At 39.0% G+C, this 20,386-nt stretch overlaps 1 protein-coding gene across 6 annotated transcripts in view; it reads right to left on the bottom strand.

Moving 5' to 3' along the window:
- PLEKHH2 (pleckstrin homology, MyTH4 and FERM domain containing H2) overlaps nucleotides 1-20,386 on the bottom strand; it is a 92,352-nt gene that overhangs the window by 2,913 nt on the left and 69,053 nt on the right. For all 6 annotated transcript variants that reach the window (XM_019647908.1, XM_019647909.1, XM_019647907.1 and 3 more), the window contains 6 exons: nucleotides 19,381-19,536; nucleotides 17,223-17,320; nucleotides 9,116-9,257; nucleotides 4,142-4,287; nucleotides 3,014-3,143; nucleotides 2,179-2,265 (listed from right to left, as the gene is read on the bottom strand). In XM_019647908.1, coding sequence (XP_019503453.1) covers nucleotides 2,179-2,265; nucleotides 3,014-3,143; nucleotides 4,142-4,287; nucleotides 9,116-9,257; nucleotides 17,223-17,320; nucleotides 19,381-19,536 — 759 coding nt within the window. The remainder of the gene's footprint in view (nucleotides 1-2,178; nucleotides 2,266-3,013; nucleotides 3,144-4,141; nucleotides 4,288-9,115; nucleotides 9,258-17,222; nucleotides 17,321-19,380; nucleotides 19,537-20,386) is intronic.

The following is a 20,386-nucleotide window of genomic DNA, read 5'->3' on the forward strand; positions in this document are numbered from 1 at the left end:
ACACACACACACACACACACACACACACACACACACACACACACACACACACATTAGGTTGAACCATATGAAACGGATACTTTTTAAGGTAAAAATTGGTCAAATATTGGCAAATCCATGTTTCACCCTGATATATAGATTTTTGATATACACAAACAGAAACAGTGTCTTGCATGCTGCTTCTTTTTTTAACTTAACAAAATACAGTGAAACTCTTTCCATGACAACAACAAATGTACCTGTATAACATCATTTAAACGACTTGATAGAAATTTTTTTTTTTTATTTAACTAAACTCCTACTGCAGGATATTTAAATCGTTTGTCTTTGTTACTATCTTATGCAATACTCCAATGCATATATTTCAACATATTTCATAATACACATACGTAATTATTTCTTTGGTTATAAACCTCAGCAATTGGAATTGCTACCTCAGGAAAGTAAGGACAATTTTGAGCCTATTTCCAAACTCTCCTCCAGAAAGTCCCAGCACCATAGTCTTGCTAACACTGGGTATCATCATTCTTTTGAATGTCTGCCAGGCTTACTGGTGAAAAGTAGAATCTCACTATTTTAAATTGAATTTATTTGATTACTAGTGACATTAACATGTTAAAATACATTTATTGAAATTTGTATTTCTTCTGTGAATTGCCTTGGCCCATGTGTCTATTGGTGTGTTCATCATTTTCTTACTGTTTCATAGACATCCATGTTTATAAAGGATACCAACCCTTTGTCATATATATAGCCAATATTTTCCGCAGTTCATTGCTATAACAACTTTTGAAATATAATTCAAAGATGTACAGCCTAAAAGTAAAGGAATCTGTATGTCTAATGATTAACTTGCAAAATCATTCCAGCACTGAGTGTCTCAGGAGCTACAGCCCACCTGTGTCTCCCTCCAGACCTGTATGTCTATCTCCCAAGGATCTAGGCAACTGGTTTACTCAGCTAAAGTAACTCCCTACCGGTGTACAATTTTCTGTTGACTTTAAATCACTGATTTTATAATCTATCTTCAAGTTATTTTAAATCACTGATTTTATTATCTATCTTCAAGTTACCCATTCAAGAACTAAGAGGCACTCAAAAGTATAAACTCCTTCAAAAAAGTGTTTTAGCAATGATAAGGAGAAACAGTTACTATAACACTAAAGGATAGTTTGGTTTCCAAAAAATTCTCAGTGATCCCTGACTATCCACAGGTAGAAGAGCCCACTACACCCACCAGGTGAATTTAGCAATTGCTGTCCTCCAGGTTAAAAAAAAAGAACAAAATTTTTGCTAAGTACTAGGACACATGTAAAATATTATAGAAAATAAAGTAAATTTCAGGTAAATAAATGAACACATAGAAAGTATAGTTTGACTTTATATTTAATCATGTAAAAAGCTCTAAGATACTGTATGTGTGTAAGTGAACTGATAAATGATATGGGAAATTATATAAATTATTACAGTTGCCTTAGTGAAATTGAACTTAAATTTTGGTAACTAAAGTTTCTACTTTAATATTATCTTAAAAATTTTCATTTTACACAGGAAACAATCTTTCTAACACTATAAATGAATATTTTATGAATACAACTATGATTGCAATTTAGTCATGGTATTTTCCTCAAACACGATACAAGCATACCTCATTTTATTGTGCTTTGGTTTATTGTGCCTCACAGATATTGCATTTTCTTTTTTTACCAATTAAAGGTGAAACCCTCCACCAGCAAAAAGATTATGGCTTACTGAAGGCTCAGATGATGGTTTGCATTTTTTAACAATAAAGTATTAATTAAGGTATGCACATTGTTTTCTTAGCAATGCACATTGCTATTGTACACTTAATATTATAGATTATAGGGTAGCGTAAACATAACTTTTATATGCACTGAGAAATCAAAAAATTTGAGTGACTTGCTTTATTGTGATATTCGCTTTATTGCAGCGATCTGGAATGAAACCTACAATATCTCCGAGGTATACCTGTATATAACCTGTCTAGTCTTGTTTTAAAAGATTAGTTGTAATCATCATTATATATTGTATAGTATTAGGAAGAATGTTTTCTGTGTATGAGAAAAATCAGATTAAGGTATCATTACCTTCTGTTTATAGCACACTGAACAATGTTAAATAGTTGACCCAATGCAGAACTTTAGGATTTAATCTTACCATGGAGTTGTATTCTAAGATGCTTAAACCATCTTCATGTACAGCCAGCCACAGGAAAGTATTTCCGAGTGATGATGGAGTTTTGGGCTATGAAGAGGTGAAAATACACTATATCATATATGTTAAGAAAATTAAAGAAATATTTTTCAGCCAAAAGACAAGGCAACACTTGAAACAACAGCCTATTAAAAATCTCTCTTAGAAAGGGGGTCCTGTGGTATAATGGAAAGAGCAGGGAATCTGATATGAGGAGACCTGGGTTTGAGACCCCAAACTGCCATTTACTAAAATGTACACTTGGATGAGCTACTTAATCTACGCCCTGGCAGGGTTAGTCTCTCCATCATCAGTGTTTCTGCAGTCAGCTGTTCTGACACTCTTAGCCATATTCACCATACCGTGGGTGTTTCCAGGCCTACTGCAACACTGGACTGTGAGTTCCTGGAAGTTTGGGTACAACCCTTTTGGAACCACGGGCTGTGTATTGACAGAACTTAGCTCAGTGTTTGACAAACAGAATTCAGTAACTACTAACGGAGGAAATGAGTGAAATGATGAATGAAGGAAGAGAAGAAAGCAGAGTTCAGCTGTTGTTTTCAGTCTAAGGATGAGTCTAAGCATAGGAAATGATTTACTATAGGGGGACGTGGAGCAGAGGAGGAAAGATAGAGGCGCTGGTGGCTTTCCTGCCCTTTCCTTAGTGTCCCTTCATTGTTTTCATTAAATTGTTGGGAATTTTCTAATTTTCTTTTTAAAAGCTGAACATATTAACCTGGGTTTACTGTTACCACTGTTTTATTTGACTGAACTGAATAGTCCCTCCATTCTTTCTTACTTTTGCAAGAAACAACTTGGCACCAAAGAATGGCCACTTCCTGGCGACTGTCAAATAAATTCGGACACAGTCAGCAGCACTGTGACCCCGGAGGGCCATCCATCTGGTTGACAGTCGCTGGCAAAGCTGCCTAAAGAAAAGAACACAAACAAAAACACAAAAGCAAAAAACATAAACAGTGCATCATTCTCCCAAGACAAAGCTCTCTCTCCTTAAGCCAATCCTAGGCACAAATGGGGCACCTAGGGATAACTAGGTGAAGCTGTTATTTTGTCACTCCCATCTCACCACTGTCCGTCCCTTGTCCTTTTTGTAGCATTCTTTTCATCAAATTCTCAGTATTAGTGCTCGCGGCACGTTATAGGTTTCCTACTGCCACCAACTTCAGGAACATTTTAAAAATCTGATTAGTTAACATCGAGCCTTTGTGTAAATTAGCCTAATTTCTCATGAGAATAACTTTCATTTTGAAAGAAAAGCACAAGAAGTCGAGACCAAAGAATGAATGCCTAACAGTGGAACTTTAGGCACTACCACTCCTGGCTTGGAGAAGTGGTGGATGCAGGAGAAACCTCTTAAATACAGCCACTTAATTTACACACACTAAAGGCTGATCTCACATGTTTTTATTTTGAAAAAACTCCTGGTGAATTGGATTTGCCTCTATTTTTAATCAATAGCTTTTCTTTATATGCTGTCAAAGCTCAAAACTCTAAATTAGTTGAGTTTCATTTAAAAGTTTATGTTAAAATACTTTATGTGAGAAGGTAGTTTATTTTTATTCCAATTTGTTTATAATGGAATACCCTAAGAGGTAAAAAAAAATTTGGTAAACACTTCATAAAATTAAAGATATGACTGGCCAGTTTTTTCTTTTATTTATCAGCAGGATTAATTTAGTCAAGAATGAATAAGATCAAATGAAAAGTAGATCTTCTAAATTAAAGTAAATTTTTTCCATTCAAAAAATTTTAAACCTAGATTTTAAAGTGTCTAGGCACATCTTGAATAAACCTCTTGGGATTCAACACTATTAAAAGGTCTTAAGTAAAAGGTCATGTACAACAGAAAAATATCACCAAAAACAAGTATGACTTTGCCTTTAAAAAACTATAAGTCGTTCCTTACCTTAACTGTTCTTCAGAGGAGTCATCTCTATACCTTTTAGGATAAAATTTCTCAATAACCTGTTTTAGAGTTTGATTTGCTTTGCACTGATTAGTAACGTGCCCTGCTGGAGTTGAAAAAGGTCTTTCAAAATCTCCAATCTCTACCTAATTGGAAATCCAAAAAAAGAGAAAATACAGGATATTGAAAAGAGTTTTAAAAAAGAAAATCAGCTTTATTCTTTCTAAACATTCTCTGTAACATATAACAGATAAATATACTTGTCATGATTGTGTGATTATGGAATGTGTAATCATATGTAAGTACTATGATTAAAATCTAAATTACATTTGAATGCTAATTTTGATAAAAAATCTATAACAAACATTTCAGTTCCATTTCTGCATTAACCAACCTAGGTTACTATCAGTATTTGCTAACGGCCACACTGCTCTATTATTGCCTGTTACAGCACATGACAAAAATGTTCATTTTAAGTACTATTTTAATTGATAATAAAGCAAAATAGAAGTTAAAAATGAAAGACAACAAAAGTTTATAAAGATAACAGAAATCTCAAAAAAGTGTTATTTGGGCTTTTTAAGGGTCTTTACTGAATATAATGGGAGCAAGAACTATATTCTCATTCAGTTCTTCTTAGATTTTCCCCATAAATGTTACCGTATTCATCCCCTCATTTTATTATTGTTATTCCTGGGAATAGAGCCCCTTTCTCCCTGAATAAAAGAATGTTCAATCCTTATCTCTATTAACAGGCTACACAGATACCATCCTCTGCCCACCCATCCATCTCTCCATCCACTCCCCACCCATTCATTCACCCAAACCTATGCTGAGTCCCCATTACATGTCAGGCACTGGGCTAAGTGATGTGAGAAAGCAAAAAGTTGAGCATAGTTCCTATCCTCAAAGAGTTTATTGTCTAGTAGGGAGACTGAAGTATAAACAAATACTTATGATAAACTGTGTTAAGTGCCTTGTATATGGTACCAAAGGAGGGTTCAAGGAGCAAGATGGGGTGGGGAATATTCAGATGAATGTCCTACAGAACATTCACATCCTTATCTATAGCACTCCGCAACAAGCAGCTGGAGGGTTCCAGCAAGATTGGGATGGTCTTCTAGGATGTCCCAGGTCTCCATTTCAAAAGGGCCTTCTGTCTCCAGCTAAGCTGTTAGCACAATCAGCCTGAGATTCTGACCCTTGTGGCTTCCCTTGTCTAGCTCTCAATCTGACCAGTTACTGTCTAGGTTCCTCAGTTGAGCTTCATCCTTACAGTCTATTCTTATAACTTTCTGGGTTCTTTGACCCAGTCTCTTACTTGTTGGTTTCCTGACTTGGCTATGCTGTTCAGCTGTCATCCCCGTATTCTATCTAGTCAGGTATCCTTCCTAATTTCCTCACACCAAATAAACATTGTCCATCTTCTCTTCAAACATACAGAAATCCTTCTCCCAGAGCAAGCTTTTTATTGTCCCTACCCATCACCAGGTAGTACTCAGCACAGCTACCTGACACCAGAATTTAGCCTCCAAGGATATGGCAGCTGGACAAACAATAGTTATAAAAATAGTAGGCTGCTCAAGGTTACCTTCCTCTTAGGGAACTCTAAACTCTACAGTGTTATCTCCGAGCTTAGCGTCTCCCCTCTCTGGTAAGTGGCATACTGTGTGGCACAGAATAAACACAATAAATGTTTGGAGAATAACTGAAAGTCAACTCATACAATTCCCGACATGCCTCATACCAACATGAGGCCTTACCAGACACTATGTACACCAATTAACAGTCAGCTCCAAGATTTCTAACTAAGACAGAGAATATCAACAAGGACCTACAGGTGTTCAAATCTACAACAGAAATAACTCTTTTCTTCTACAGGGCTCACATCTCTTTAGTATATTTCATTTACCGTCACAAAAACTACTCTGATGGAGTAGTTTTCCTTTTATAGATGGAGAGGTTATACTTTCTTGTTAGCAATATGCTCAGAATTTTCTAGGTGTATGGTCTTACCTTTCTAGCCCTTCCTCAAGTTCTTTTTTAAAATGTTAGAAATACGTATCTCCAAAGTACGGTACATTATACTTTTTCTTGAAAAAGCTTTCTTGACAAAATTAAAAATTAAAGAAAAGCTAAAGTAAGAAGACTAACTTACATTTTAGTAAAAATGAGACTGATTTTAACAGAGAATCTGTGCCTTTAGAAAACTAAAGCCTAGAATGGCATGACAGAAAATCACTCCTAATCCTATCTCCAAGAAAATATGGGACCTATTTCTCTATTCCTCAGCTTTTCATTAATTGCAAAAAGAGAACACTCGGTGTAGTGTTCTATGCTTTAAACTCTGGATGACCATAAAATTGTTATAGAAATAAACTAAATGGTTCACTGTCCATTCATTCCAGACCTTTATGGAGGATGCATGTGTGAGGCACTGTGCAAAACATACAGATGAATAGGGACAGCCCTTGTCCTCAGGGAGGCCATAGTTGGCGGTCAAAGCAGAAACAAACCAGTAATAATAAACCATTGAGGTCAGCATGGTAATAGATATGTGCAGGACATTACAGAAACCCTCTTGGGGTTTCTGTAATGTCCTGCATATATTGAAGGAACGTATCTGCCTTTAACCCACACAGGCAGAATTCTGGAAGTTTTCTTGGAATAAATGACACCAAAGATTAAAAATTAAAGGATAGGGCCGGCCGAGTGGCGCGTTGGTTAAGAGCTGGCTTTGGACGCCAGAGGGCTCCGGTTCGGATCCCACATATGAGGGCCAGTGACACTGCCCTCCACAGCTAAGATGCTGAACAACAGCTCAACCTGGAGCGCAATGATGGTGCCAACTTGGGCCAGTGAAGCAACATCCTCCGCAACTAGACTGAAGAACAAAAGGACAGCAACTTGTCTGTTCCCCTCCCCCCAATTCCCCAGCGCTGTTCCTATCCCCCAATTCCCCAACAAAAATCTTCAAAAAAAAAAAATTAAAGGTTAAGCAGAAGTTAACAAGGGATGGGGGTAGAGATGACAAGTAAAGCCTAAGAGGGAAGAAAAAGTGAACCATCTGCAAGTCAGGGAACAGGGTAGGGAACCATAGTTGATGCTTTATTGAACCATAAAGTCCAAGGTAGGGAGTATTAAGGGATAAGGCTGGAGAGGCAGGCAGAGTTTAGATCATGAAAGTCCTTCCATGTAAACATGGGAATGACATAGCTAGATTCACAGTTTTGCTGTGTCTCCATCCCAGTTCTTAGCGCTGTATCACAAACCACCACGGCAGTTTCCGGGCCTTAAGGAAATGGCAGCTTCCACTTCTTATCTCTTTCAGGATGTTGCTCTTGCCACTCAACCACGATTCTGAGGGAGCACATGGGGAGGCCACTCGTAGGTGTTCCAGCTGACAGCCAGCGTTAGCACCAGACGGGTGAGTGAACGAGCCTCCACATGATTCCAACCCTCAGCTGTAGAGTCCCAGCCTTCTAGCTGTGCCAGCCGATGTCAATAGGCAGCAGAGACACACATCCCCGCCCAAACTGTTATTTTTTGAAATGACCGAGTCCTGGAGTCATTATGCAGCAATAGGTCAGTGGAACCATCTCTCTAGCATCTGGGTGGAGGGTACAACTTGTGGGGGACCAGACCAGAGGAAAACCCACTAGTTAGAGGCCTGATACAGGCGAGCAGACAGATATGATGATGGTCAGCATGGGATAGCAATGGTGCTCAGCATGAAGGTGAGTGAGCAGAGTAAACGCGTCTGAGAGTTACAATGGGAGGCGTGTGGGGGGGGGGGCGGGGGGAGAGGGAGAAGTGATGAGTGCTGGGTCTGAAGCCTGCTTTGGGGACTGCGTGGAGTATCCCAGTGAAGATACCGAATGTGAGTGAAGACGTTTAGGTCAGTTCTTGAGATGGTGAATTTAAGGAGCCCATGAAAGAAGTATGAACTGGAGAGAAAATCTGGGGGATCATTGGTATAGGTGGTAGATAAAATGAAGACAATGAATAAGATGTCCTGGGACGGTGTGCAGAGAGAGAAGGCTAAAAACTGATGACATATCGGCGTTGTCGTTACATTTTCCCTTAATTAACCTGGGCAAAGACTCAGGTGTCGCAGAGACTGTGGGTTGCCACTTACGGGCATTCTCTCCTTCTTTCCGAGAAGTAAAAACCTTGAATTTGTCTGAGCTCATTGCTGCCCATCTAAAACTACATTCTCCAGACTCTCTTGTAGGCTGGAAGGCCATGTGACTAAGTTTTGGCCAGAGAGACATAAGTGGAAGTGCTCTATGTAACTGCTGGGGAGTTTCTCTAAGGTAGGAGGACAAGCCCTTGCTCAGCCCTTCCTCCATCCTGATGCCTGGAAGATTGATGTAATAGCTGGAGCTCTGGCAGGTCTCCAGGGCCATGAAGATTACATGTTAGGAATAGGAGAATGGAGAGCACGATAAAGCCTAGGCCTCTAATAACTTTGTAGAGGTGCCGGCATGCCTATCTCTCTATGTGAGAGACAAATATACTTCTATTTTGATTGTCACTATTAATTTCTATGTGTGTGTTTATAGAAATCTGAACTTAATCCTAATTGATGCAATAAGTAAATAAAAGAAAGTGCATTAGCTTTTTAAAAGACTGATTCCTATTACATTCCTAAACGATTTTGGCATGGCATCCTTAGCCCCACAGCTGTACACTCAAACTCCTTTATTAAATGCAAAGCCTGGTGATATACTTTCAAGAAAATTAAGAAACTGGGTTCCCTTTATGGAATACTGTCTCATTCCACATCATTGCAATTGTCAGCAATTTGGAGTCAAGTTGTAATTATAATGCCTGCGTAATTTTTAAGGTGTTAATCATAGCAAAATGAATTTAAAAAATTACTGAAGGTATATTGCTTTACTACATTTAGTTCAGTGTTGAAATTAGTATTTTGTCTTTACAAAATATTACTCCATGTAACATGGAAGTTACCTGAGCCAAAAGAGCTGCCATTTCTAATGCGAGGTCCTTGTTCAGAGGAAAAAGTCCATTTACTATTTGGTCATTTGTCTGATACACTAAAAGGCACTTTTCTCTATCAGTCTCTCCACGAGCTTGCATGGAGAAATATAGTCTGTAAAAAAAAAAAAAGAGGAAATTTTTCATTAAATGAAATTCTTACAGTGGAAGAAAGGGTTGTTCTAACAGTTCTCTATGTGCTATAAACTTAGACCATTACTGTCTGAATGACCTCTGTTTCTGTTCTATACAACATTTTCAGCAAATTGAGGAAAAACTGCTTTGAGGTTAAGGTTGAGGAATGCTTCTGTGCTATTTTTTACACCCTGAAATACCAAATCCTGAAGCGTTACTGAGGAAGGACATGAAGACACTGAGCGAAATTAAATACTCTCTTTCTTATGGGGAATGCTAATGTAACCCTTCATAAACCCAGTTTTCAAAACAAAACACTCATGATCTTTCCTAAATACCTTGGACACACCAGGGCACAGGAAATGAAGGTTTCAATTCGAAATCAACATCAGATTGGAAGGGGGCAGTTTTCTCTGGGAATCTAAAAGATACTATTTGTACATTTAAATGTTTTGACTTTTTTTATGGCATTCTGAGAAGCAGCTTTAGGAGCTCAAAAATCATTTCTGTGCTATTTGACTGTTACTTGTTGAAATATGACATGGCTTTTGTTTGTCTAGGTCTTCATCAATTCAGTGACCGTCTTTACTTATTCATGATGCTGTTCCTTTATATGGGAGATTTCTGGGGCTCTGACTTCAGGCTGCAGATCAGGCACCGGGGCTGTCAGTGCTGTGACAGTGGGGATGGGTAAGGAGCACCCTGACATACACGAATAGTGTTGTTACAACACAGTGGCAGGAAAAGAGAGATTCAGAGCCAGCGTGTTTTAGGTGTGTGCCCAATTGGCTATAACTGGATTTTTAGCCTTTTGCTCCCTCTAATCTTGAGGGAGAGGACACATTGCCATCAGTGACAGTATCTCTCGCAGTAATCATCTCAGATAGCAGGGACTGAGGGCAGCAAGTCAGAATCTCAGGGGAAGCATGGAGGGGAGGGGGCGCATTTTGGATAGCTCTTCTTCCCCGTGATTCTGATCATTCTTTCCACCTACTCCAGCTTATGAATCACTGGCCTGGGCAATCATTCAGAGTAGTTTCTTGAAAAAAATAAATTCCTAAGCCCCATTTTTATCTGTGACGGCATGATGACAAATTGTTAACTGGTAAAAAGAATATGGCCGGGCAATAGAAACAGATTCTAAGTTCAAAATGATGTAAGCGAAGTGTTATGAAACACAGAGGATAAAGTTAAGAGGAAAGCCCTCTCTTTTCGGCCCGCTAAAATTTTTGTACATAGTTTATTTTCTCCACTTGAAGTTAACAACTACTCATATGTCTTAGTCATCACTGTAATCCGCTAGAGTTTAGTTGAGTGTTACCACTGAAAGGTTCTTAATAAAAGTTTGGATTGGTAATACAGCTAGGAGGGCAAAAAAGAACCAAATGTACAAATGGCTACAGGCAAGACAGCTAACGTGCCTTTTCAATCATTTCTGGCATGCCAATATGATTTAACCTGGGAAGGGAAAAATGAAGCCCTAGCAGCCAAAAAAGGGAAAACTAATCCCAGACACACATATAGGAATACAACATGTAGGAACCGTAGGCTCAAGCCCCTAATGAAACACTTTGTGCTCCAACAGCTATATAGGTATTTGGAGAGAATGTAGAGAGGAACTAAAGAGTCACAAAAATGATCAAGAAGTCAGAAAATTCAAACCCATGGATCTTGGCTGGGAAAGGCAGCAGGAGAGTGTGATCTGGTTCTCTCTCAATATGACCAGTTCCCCAATCCTAAAGAGGCCTGACGCAGAGAAAGTGGGCCTCCCTCACAGCAGGCAGGGCACAGGTGAGCCAGCAGGGGTAGTCCACCTCCTCACCTGACATCCAGGAAGCTGAATACTGTGGGATGGAAATTTCACCACTATGTGGACCAGTACCACTACACAAACACTGCTTCAAATTTGGCAAAGTTTCCTGCTGCCGCCTTTCTCATCATCTTGTAAACTTACTGAGAGCCTGCCTTCCTTCCCTTCCCTCCACTCTCCATCCACCATGGTCTGCTGACAGCACTCTACCAAAACTGCAGCTGCTGCCCCCTTCCCTGTTCTCTTCCTGTCTCAATGGCCACCACCTCCAGTCATCTGCTTGGAAATCACCACTCTGCAAACCTATTCCCACAAGTGTGTACTGTTAAATTCATGGTAATAGTGAACATGGATGGGACATTTACTACATGGCAGACTCTGACCCAAGGGCTTTACATTTGCTGACATTTAGTCTTTCAGAAAAACCTTAGAGATAAGTCCTTTTTCATCTCTATTCCACATAGAGGGTATGAGGCACAGAGTTGGTAAGTGACTTGCTCAAAGCCATACAGTGAGTGGATGAGCCAGGATTGGAACCCAGGCAGTTTCTCTCCAGAGCCTAAGGTATTCACTACTCTGCTACACTGGTCCTATTAACAGCACTAATCCCATTGCTAAGATTCCGTGTCTGTCTCTCCCTATAAATTGTGAGACTCTAAAGGGTAGGGAATTCGATGCACCTTTGAATCCCCAGGGCTTCAACAAGGCCTGGCCCTGGCAGACACTGAACAGATATTTACTGCATGAATAGATAAATGAATGGTAGTGCGAATTGCTAAATATGGGAATTATTTGCCAAAAAAGCCTGAAGAGTCCCCTTTCTGTAGCCTTGGGCAAATGACAACTCTCGAAAGCTTCAGTTTCCTCACCTATAAGACGGAGATGATGATAATACCTGCTTCATTGGGGTGTTGTTAGGATTATATGAGATGAGGCATAAAAAGAGCTCAGCACAGGGCCTGGTGCGTGATAAGTGCTCAAAAATGTTGGCCAGTATTATTATTATTATTATTATTATTATTATTATTATTATTATTATTCTCTAGAGGTCTTTAGAATCACAAGAGTCTGTTCATGCTGAAATTTTTTTTAGTGTTATCATAACTGGAAGAAATGGGATAAACTGGATAACCTGTCAAGATGCTTCTTGGCTTAGGAGCCAATGGTTATAGATGCTCTTAACAATCAGCCAAAAGAGGCAGAGATGGGAATGTTAAACTATGCTCTAGAAAATAATAACAACAAAGGACTACTAAAAATGATCTTTCATTTCAAAGAGGGGGAAGGAAGAGTTGTTCTCTTCAAGGAAGGACTTTTGCCAGTTATGTTTTGTTAAAAGTATGCCTTGACTTTGCAATGTCAAATACACGGTAAGAAACCAAATTAAATAAGCAGCGTAAATACGAATAGAATTTAAACATTAGTTTCCAAATGGTCATCTATGAGAACAAGTTCAAAACCTATTAATTAGATATTTAGCCTCTGAATCCAAATAATTAAAATTCCAAAACTTAGTAAATATAAACAAAAATTCCATGATAAACAGAGCTGGTATCTCGGTTTTTATGGCACTGCTGCTTGACAGATGAAGAATCAAGTCCATGGCTGCACGATAGGTCACAGCCAGCTCCCCTCCTGACCGTGTCACTAGAAATTAGGGCTCATTGTCTAAGTTATTTATACACAATCACAAAGCAAGACCATATTTAGAAACATCGTCCTTTCTCATAGCTATGGCTATCTGGCCATTTCAGACTTCTGCTAAAAAGTAAACCTTTTTGTTGAGTTGTTTTTTTCCTGATGTCAAAGATATTGTCATGAGGCCTTTTTTTTTTTTTTTTTTAACAAGGCAATCTTTGGTATGTTATTCAGGACTCTTTGTCCTTCCTAGTGGTGTTTGCTAGCCTTGGAGTTTTATTCTTAGCTGTGTCTTTCAGGACACCTGTCTCCATTCCCTCCAAATTTAATTTTGGTTCCAACTGTAGCCATCATAGGCAGAATTAGTATGTTTTAAATAAACCTTCATAAAGTATGCATTATTAGACATAGTCTTAGACATGAACGTAATTCCGTTTAGTGCCAACAGAACAAAATGCGAATTCCTGAACCCATTCCACATAAAGATGTATGGCAGGTCAGGTCCAGCAGCTGGCTCCCTTCAACAATAGGTAAGATCCAGAGACGGGGCAGCAATGAGGACCTCTAGACCAGTGCTTCTCAAAACTCAGCATGTATAAGAATCACTTGGAGAATTGTTCAAAACACAGACTCCTGGCTCTTGGTCCAGAGGTGGACTCATTAGGTCTGACGTGGGGCCTAATAACTCGCATTTCTAACGTCTTTCCATGGTATGTTGAAGCTGCAGGTCCCGGGCCCACACTTTGAGAACCACTGCCCCAGTGATCACAGAACTGAAACAATCATCTGGAAGGTCCAAGCATTCCAGTCCCTTGCTCCTGCCAGTCACCAAAGGGCCACAGATGAAGGCTGTCATCAGTGGAAGCGGGTTCCTCCAGGATCAGAGCCTATTCTATTTCCATTATCTAAGTAATCCTGCTTATATCGAGGAAAGCATTATTTTTAAAACTTTGGATACCAAAGCTTAACAGTCACCTTCTTGTGTACTCAGGACTCTTGCTAATCACCATAGCTCATGAGCCCTGAACGGAGAAGTTCTAATGGCTCATAACCACCATTATTCAGATCAAAGGAGTCTGTTTCAACAGTGGGTGGCTGTTCCTGTAACAGCATTAATCATATTGCTAAGAATTCATGTCTGTCTCTCCCAGTGGTTGACTGTATGAGAGGAGTCCACAATATGAATGCACCATATTTAACTGTTCTCCTATTAATCAACATACTGTAACCCCACACACACCCTCCCCGCCACACACTCATTTTACACTGTTCTAAAAACTATGGCAAAGAAAATATTGGGACATGCTGGAATACTCCTTGCCCACTTATGTGGGTATTTTTGTGGGATAAATTCTTAGAAAAAGAAATCCTGGACTGGATCAAAGCCTAGTACATTCTGCACGTTATATAATGGCTTTACTTCCTATATTCCAATTTTAGGTCTATGACTATCTTAAAAAACTAGGCCTCTGAAATAAATCAATACTATAGCAAAAATTCCACAAGGCTCTAGGTCTGGTATCTTAGGTTCCTACTTTTTTGGGGTATAAGAGCCCAATAAAACCAGCAAACTACCTCTTTTTTGGGAGCGGGAGGTACAGTTAATATGACCTGGTCAATGAACACTGTTTATTAAGTACCACCTTCTGCTAATACATGGAAGAAAAGAAGATATATTTTTCAAAAAGCCAAGATATGAAAGCAACCTGGGTTTCGATCAATAGATGAATAGATAAAGATGTGGTAAACACACACACACACACACACACACACACACACACACATACACACACTGGAATATTATGCAGCAATAAAAAGAACAAAATCTTGCCATTTGTGACAACATGGATAGACCTAGAGGGTATTATTTTAAGTGAAATAAGTCTAACAAAGACAAATATTGTATGGTTTCACTTATGTGTAGAACCTAAAACAAAAAACAAACGAACAAACAAAACAAACGACCAAACAACCAAAGGGATGGTTGCCAGAAGGGAGAGGGATGGGTGAAAAAGGAGAAGGGGATTATAGTTAATAATATTGTGATACATTTGCATAGTGACAGATGATTACTAGAATTAATAGGGTGGCCACATGGTAAGTTATCAAAATGTTGAATCACTATATGAGGTGTGATCAAAAACTACAGTGAATGTTTAAATTTTAAAAAATTATGACAGTAAAAGACACATTGCCATTAATCCTCCTCAAAATACTCTCCCTTGCTTCGAACACACTTATCCTATCGTTCTTGTCACTTTCTGAAGCAGTTCTGGAAGTCCTCTTTTGTGAGTGTCTTTAGTTGCGCTGTTGGGGCTGCCTCGATGTCCTGAATCGCTTCAAAACATTTTCCTTTCATGGTTATTTTGACTTTGGGGAAGAGCCAGAAGCACACGGTGCCAGATCCAGTGAATACGGTGAATGAGGACACACTAATGTTTTTATTTGACAGAAATTGCCATATAACAGAAGTGTTGTGTGACACAGAGCATTTCCGTTGTGATCACAAAATATGGTGAATGCTGCTGCTGAGTGCCATCCAACAGAAAGGCAGGAATCTTTAATACGGGAAGTGGCACATCGGACCTTAGTAACAGTGTGTGACAAGTTTCAACTTGTTGGATGCAGTCAGTTGGGTGTGAGCTATGGTTGAGAGAAGGTGTGTTTTAAAGTGTGCTGTAAATCATCCTCCATGATCACCATACTCCATGTCACACATTGCTTCTGGTATATGGCAATTTCTATCAAATAAAAACATTATGAAGTGTCCTCATCCACCTTATTCACTGCAACTGGCACCTTCTGTGCAACTTCTGGCTCTTCCCCAAAGTCAAAATGATTCAGGACATCGAGGCAGCCATGACAGCGCAACTAAAGACACTCATGAAAGAGGATTTCAGAACTGTTTCAGAAAGTGGCAAGAATGATAGGATAAGTGTGTTCAAAGCAAGGGTGAGTATTTGGAGGAGGATTAATGGCAACGTGTCTTTTACTGTAATAAATTTTTAAAAATTTAAACATTCACTGTAGTTTTGGATCACACCTCATATTGTACACCTGAAACTAATATAATATAATATACACCAACTATATTTAAACAAAAAATACTTCAAATAAAAAGACAGAAAGAGAAAGAAAATCTGGTTTCTGACCATATCCCAAAGTATATTAAAATTTTATCTGTTGAGAAGGTATACACTCCTGCTCCACTGGCTTTCCCAATTCCTAAAACACTGCACAGCCTCACTCTAAAGGCTTTTGAACATTCTTTTTTACCCATTTCAATGCTCCCACCCCCGCCCTCTTCTGACCTTGACATAAGCATCATTTCCTCAAAGAAGCCTCCCAATGTCTCCAGTCTAGGTCAGGCTTCTAGTTAGGTGCTCTCACAGACCACACTCTTTTCTTTCAGAGAACTTAATGTGTAATTATAGATTCATTAGAGTTATTGTATGATTAAAAACTGTCTCTCTCACTAGACTATAAATTCCCCCAAATCAGGGACTCTGTTTGTATCTGTTTTTATTACTACTTTATCCAGAGCATTAGCTAAGTCCCTGGCTTTAGGTGAAGTGGGGAGAGAGAGAGAGAGAGAATGAAAAAATGAGAATGAGTATGAATACATCACTTCTAAAAGACTTGTGTAAACATAAATATGTCTTCTTACTACAGATCTGCAGTAGGGTATTTGAGATTTTAGTCTTTATGAAAAATGAAGGGCCGGCCGAGTGGCGCGTTGGTTAAGAGTTGGCTTGGGATGCCAGCTCTGAGCAGCAGGGCCCTGATTCGGATCCCACATGAGGGCCAGTGACACTGCGCCCTCTACAGCTAAGATGGTGAACAACAGCTCGACCTGGAGCTGGGCTGCCGTGAGTAGCCGGCAACAGTGTAGGCTGCAGCCCCTGCTGCAGTGGGTTGCCATAAGCTACCGTGTGTAGCTGGCAGCCAGCGTGAGCGGCCGGCAGCTGGTGTGAGCTGCCAAGAGCTGCTGTGAGCGGCCGTCCAGAGGCCGGCAACCAATCTGCCTCACCCGGGAAGAGCGCAATGATAATACCAACATGGACCAGTGAAGCGGCATCCTCCACAACTAGACTGAAGAACAAAAGGACAGCAACTTGTCTGTTCCCCTGACTCCCCAGCACTGTTCCCCTCACCCAATTCCCCAATAAAACCTTAAAAAAAAAAAAAGAAATAATAGTGGTAAAGGAAAATTCGAAAGTGAAAAGTACACCCTAAGACAGCAGCTATTTTTTCCTATCATTTTCTTCTAATCTTTGTCCAAATGCACATTTTTATAAAATATAATTATTCATGACATTAAAAGTCTAGAATTAGAAACAAAATTTTATGTGACAGTTGATTCCTCCAGAAGTAGAGTTATGATTTATAGAAAAACAAATATACAAGTAAATATAACTTTTAAGGCTATTTAGTAGGTGCATGATTTGAACATAAGTGTATACTCGGACTTGGGCATTTGGCGATGGTATTACACACCTGTTTTTATAAGTTAGACGAACAGTTCTTGTACCTTCCCATTTCCCAGGCTGCTGTTCTTTGGAAGCCTGTTCCCACTTAGAAATAATGTCACAAATCTAAAAGGAAAGTGAAAAATGAAGATTTATAATATTTTTCAAATTGGTATATTTTGAAGACAAGCATGTTTGTACACTGAAAATTTTCAATTACTGTGATCAAACCAAATGCATTGACGCTTTCTGTTTGAAACTTTTGTGCAGCACTGAGTTTAGGGCTTAATTATAAATTGCTCTTTGGTTCACTTATCCTTTTGGACACACATTAACTTTGGACTGTGGCGATAATTTTGTTTACTGAAAAAGGAATCTTAATGAAGGACTGCATGAGACTGGAAACAAGAGGATTCCAGGAATTTTTTCATGATTTAGTCACTGAAGAAGCAACTTTTTTACCTTCTGACTATATAAATATTGAAGTAACTGAAGTTATACCAAAGAAATCTGAAATAAAACCTTCAGATTCTTTGATTGGGAGAGAACAAAAATATTTCAGGAAACAAATAAATGTTTGTTTATTTAACTGATCATTTACAGAACTATAAATAAAAGTTTTCCAAAATATGTGGTAACTAGTAATTCACCAAAGCCCCTGATAGTTACTCAGCTCAAGTTAGCCAAAAATAGTAGCTTATTTTCTTGACTAATTATTAACAATAGTGCTCTAGGAATGTCTGTCTCAAAAATTTACATTTGCTCTGAGCAACAGCAGTTTGAGTCCCGGCCCAAGCTGAGCTGCCACTGAGCTGCCAAAAGGTGGCAGGATGGATCAGCTAAAAAAAAAAAAAAAAAAAATTTACATTTGGATTTGTTGAACTGAACAGGATATATTTGGAGATGAGGAGGAAGAAAAGCATTCATTTATCTAGAATTCTCAATATGCAGTGGAAGAAATAGGCAAAGGGGTGTAGGGAGAAACCATATCTGCTAACCAACATGCTGAAGGAACTAAGTCTGATCTTTAACAGTCATCTGCAGAACCCCATGGGGCCCCAACTGGTTGTTTTGCAAGTAGAGCTAGGCTTTGAGAGTTACTGATGTTTCATATGCTCTAAGCTTAAGAGCTCTGATTCATAAATCTAGATCTTCTCCCACTCTGACCCAATTCTTTTATGTCCATATCATAGAAATCCCTTCACCCCATCACTAGGCACTTAATCCCAAGAGCAATCGAGGACCACATCAAGTATGAAAAGGGGCCAGACCCAGCTCTAGCTGTTTGATTTGGGGTAAATCACTTCCCACCCTGGGCCTCACTGTCCTCATTTGCAAAAGTGTTTCTCTAAGGTTCCTTATGGCTCTGTAATTCTACATGTCTAATTGTCGCCATCCCTAGAAACTTTATTAAAGTTATTTCACTATGACCTAGAAGAGATTGTTTAAAATTTTTCCAGTTTTCTGTCTTTGCTCATGATTTTCCTTATGTCTGGAATCCCCTCTTTATTTCCTCGGGTCCATTTTCTATCCAGCCTTGAAGGTCCAGTTCACTCTCTAATTTCCAATGCTGAACTTAATCTCTCCCTCTGTGGAATGTTCACAGCACTATTTATTCATATTCTTTTTAAATTAAACTTTATTGGGGTGACAATTGTTAGTGAAGTTACATGGGTTCACAGCACTCTTAAAACATTTATCATTTTCAACTCTCATTTAAGATTATCAGTGTATGATGCCGTTCTTCCCTAAGCAAATGATAAGTTTGCTGTGAGCAGGGACCATTTCTGATCCTTCTTTGTATTTCTCACAGGGTCCAGTTCAGCTCCTGGAACACAATAAATAGTTCAACAAATATTGCTGAGTGAGCGAATAAAATGGAAAGCCATTTTATCAGAGCTTCCACTCTTCTACCCTTATTGCCCTAATATTTAGGGTATTCCTACTATTATTATTTTTCTCTCTTTAACATGGAGTATGTGTGTGTGTAGATTGTATATTAAGAATCCTGTGGCTTCAACAAAACCCTGCAAGGTTGTATTTGGGTTTGTTTTTTTTTATTGTGAAGATTAGATTGCTTAACGTTTTTGAAAACTCCTGAACTAAACTTGTTGCAAGTAGCAAAGTGTAGTTTCTTTGCTGTTTGCTGGGTGTGCCTGTGCCTCCTTCAAAGGACTTGGTTTTACCTTGATGTTTCCTTGAAGACAATGCTCTAAATCCCTGCCAGAGGGATCATCAGTGAACAATGCAAACCCAGACTGTGCCGGCTTCCTCATTCCTGTATCCTGGTTCAAAGTGTTCAAAAATTCTTCCACTGTGGTGGATGCATCAAATCCAACCACCTGAACAGAAATAACAAGTTGTTCTCTTAATAAAAAAGTATGTACATTTCAAACTTAGATTTCCAGCGAGGGTGGAGAAACAGGACATACTTGACGTGTGATTAATGGTAACATATTTATGTAGGTGCTTTAATTTTTTTCCCCCCCAAAGTGCCACTGGAGAAAATTAATGTCATCTTAGTCGTTAGCTTGCTGTACGAATTCAGAAATTTCGGCTACAGCCAATTGACATGAATTCAGAGTAAGATCATTTGACAGCTGTAAACATTATGCCTACCCATTGAAAGCAAACGAAGAGCTACAGTACAATATATAATCTGTAAGCACATGAAAAATAATAAACAAGAAATGCACTTAAACAAATGAACTTTTATGCATTTAATGTTTGTTTCTTTAACATGCAGTTAAGTATCTGAATTCCATGATAAAAGGCTGATGCTACAAAGACTAATTGCTAGCTTTGGGACATGTTTGCTTCACTTAATAAGCGAGCATCTAGGGCTGAGAGTTGGGAGGGCCTGGACATATGTTTTCCCCAGACAATTTCTGAGATTTGGAGACTTTAAAGACACTGAACTTGTACACACCCAAAGTTAGAAATTATCTCCTCACTAGCAGGTGTGTGCACTGGTGGCCTCAAACCAAAGTATTTTTGTTTTTCTCGATCAGAATTGTAATGGCAGTGCAACGCCTCCTTTATTTGGTTCAATATGGATTTGTTTTTAGTGTGAATCCTTTTTAACAAAACTCTTTCAAAACTCAGCTGTTCTGATAAAAGATCTAATATATTTGCATGTTTATTACTGCCAGCTGCTGACGGAGGCAGGTAGACAGTCTCACTTCCCTGTGG

Source organism: Hipposideros armiger, unplaced genomic scaffold (assembly GCF_001890085.2).
Source record: "Hipposideros armiger isolate ML-2016 unplaced genomic scaffold, ASM189008v1 scaffold_118, whole genome shotgun sequence".
Classification (NCBI taxonomy): Eukaryota; Metazoa; Chordata; class Mammalia; order Chiroptera; family Hipposideridae; genus Hipposideros; species Hipposideros armiger.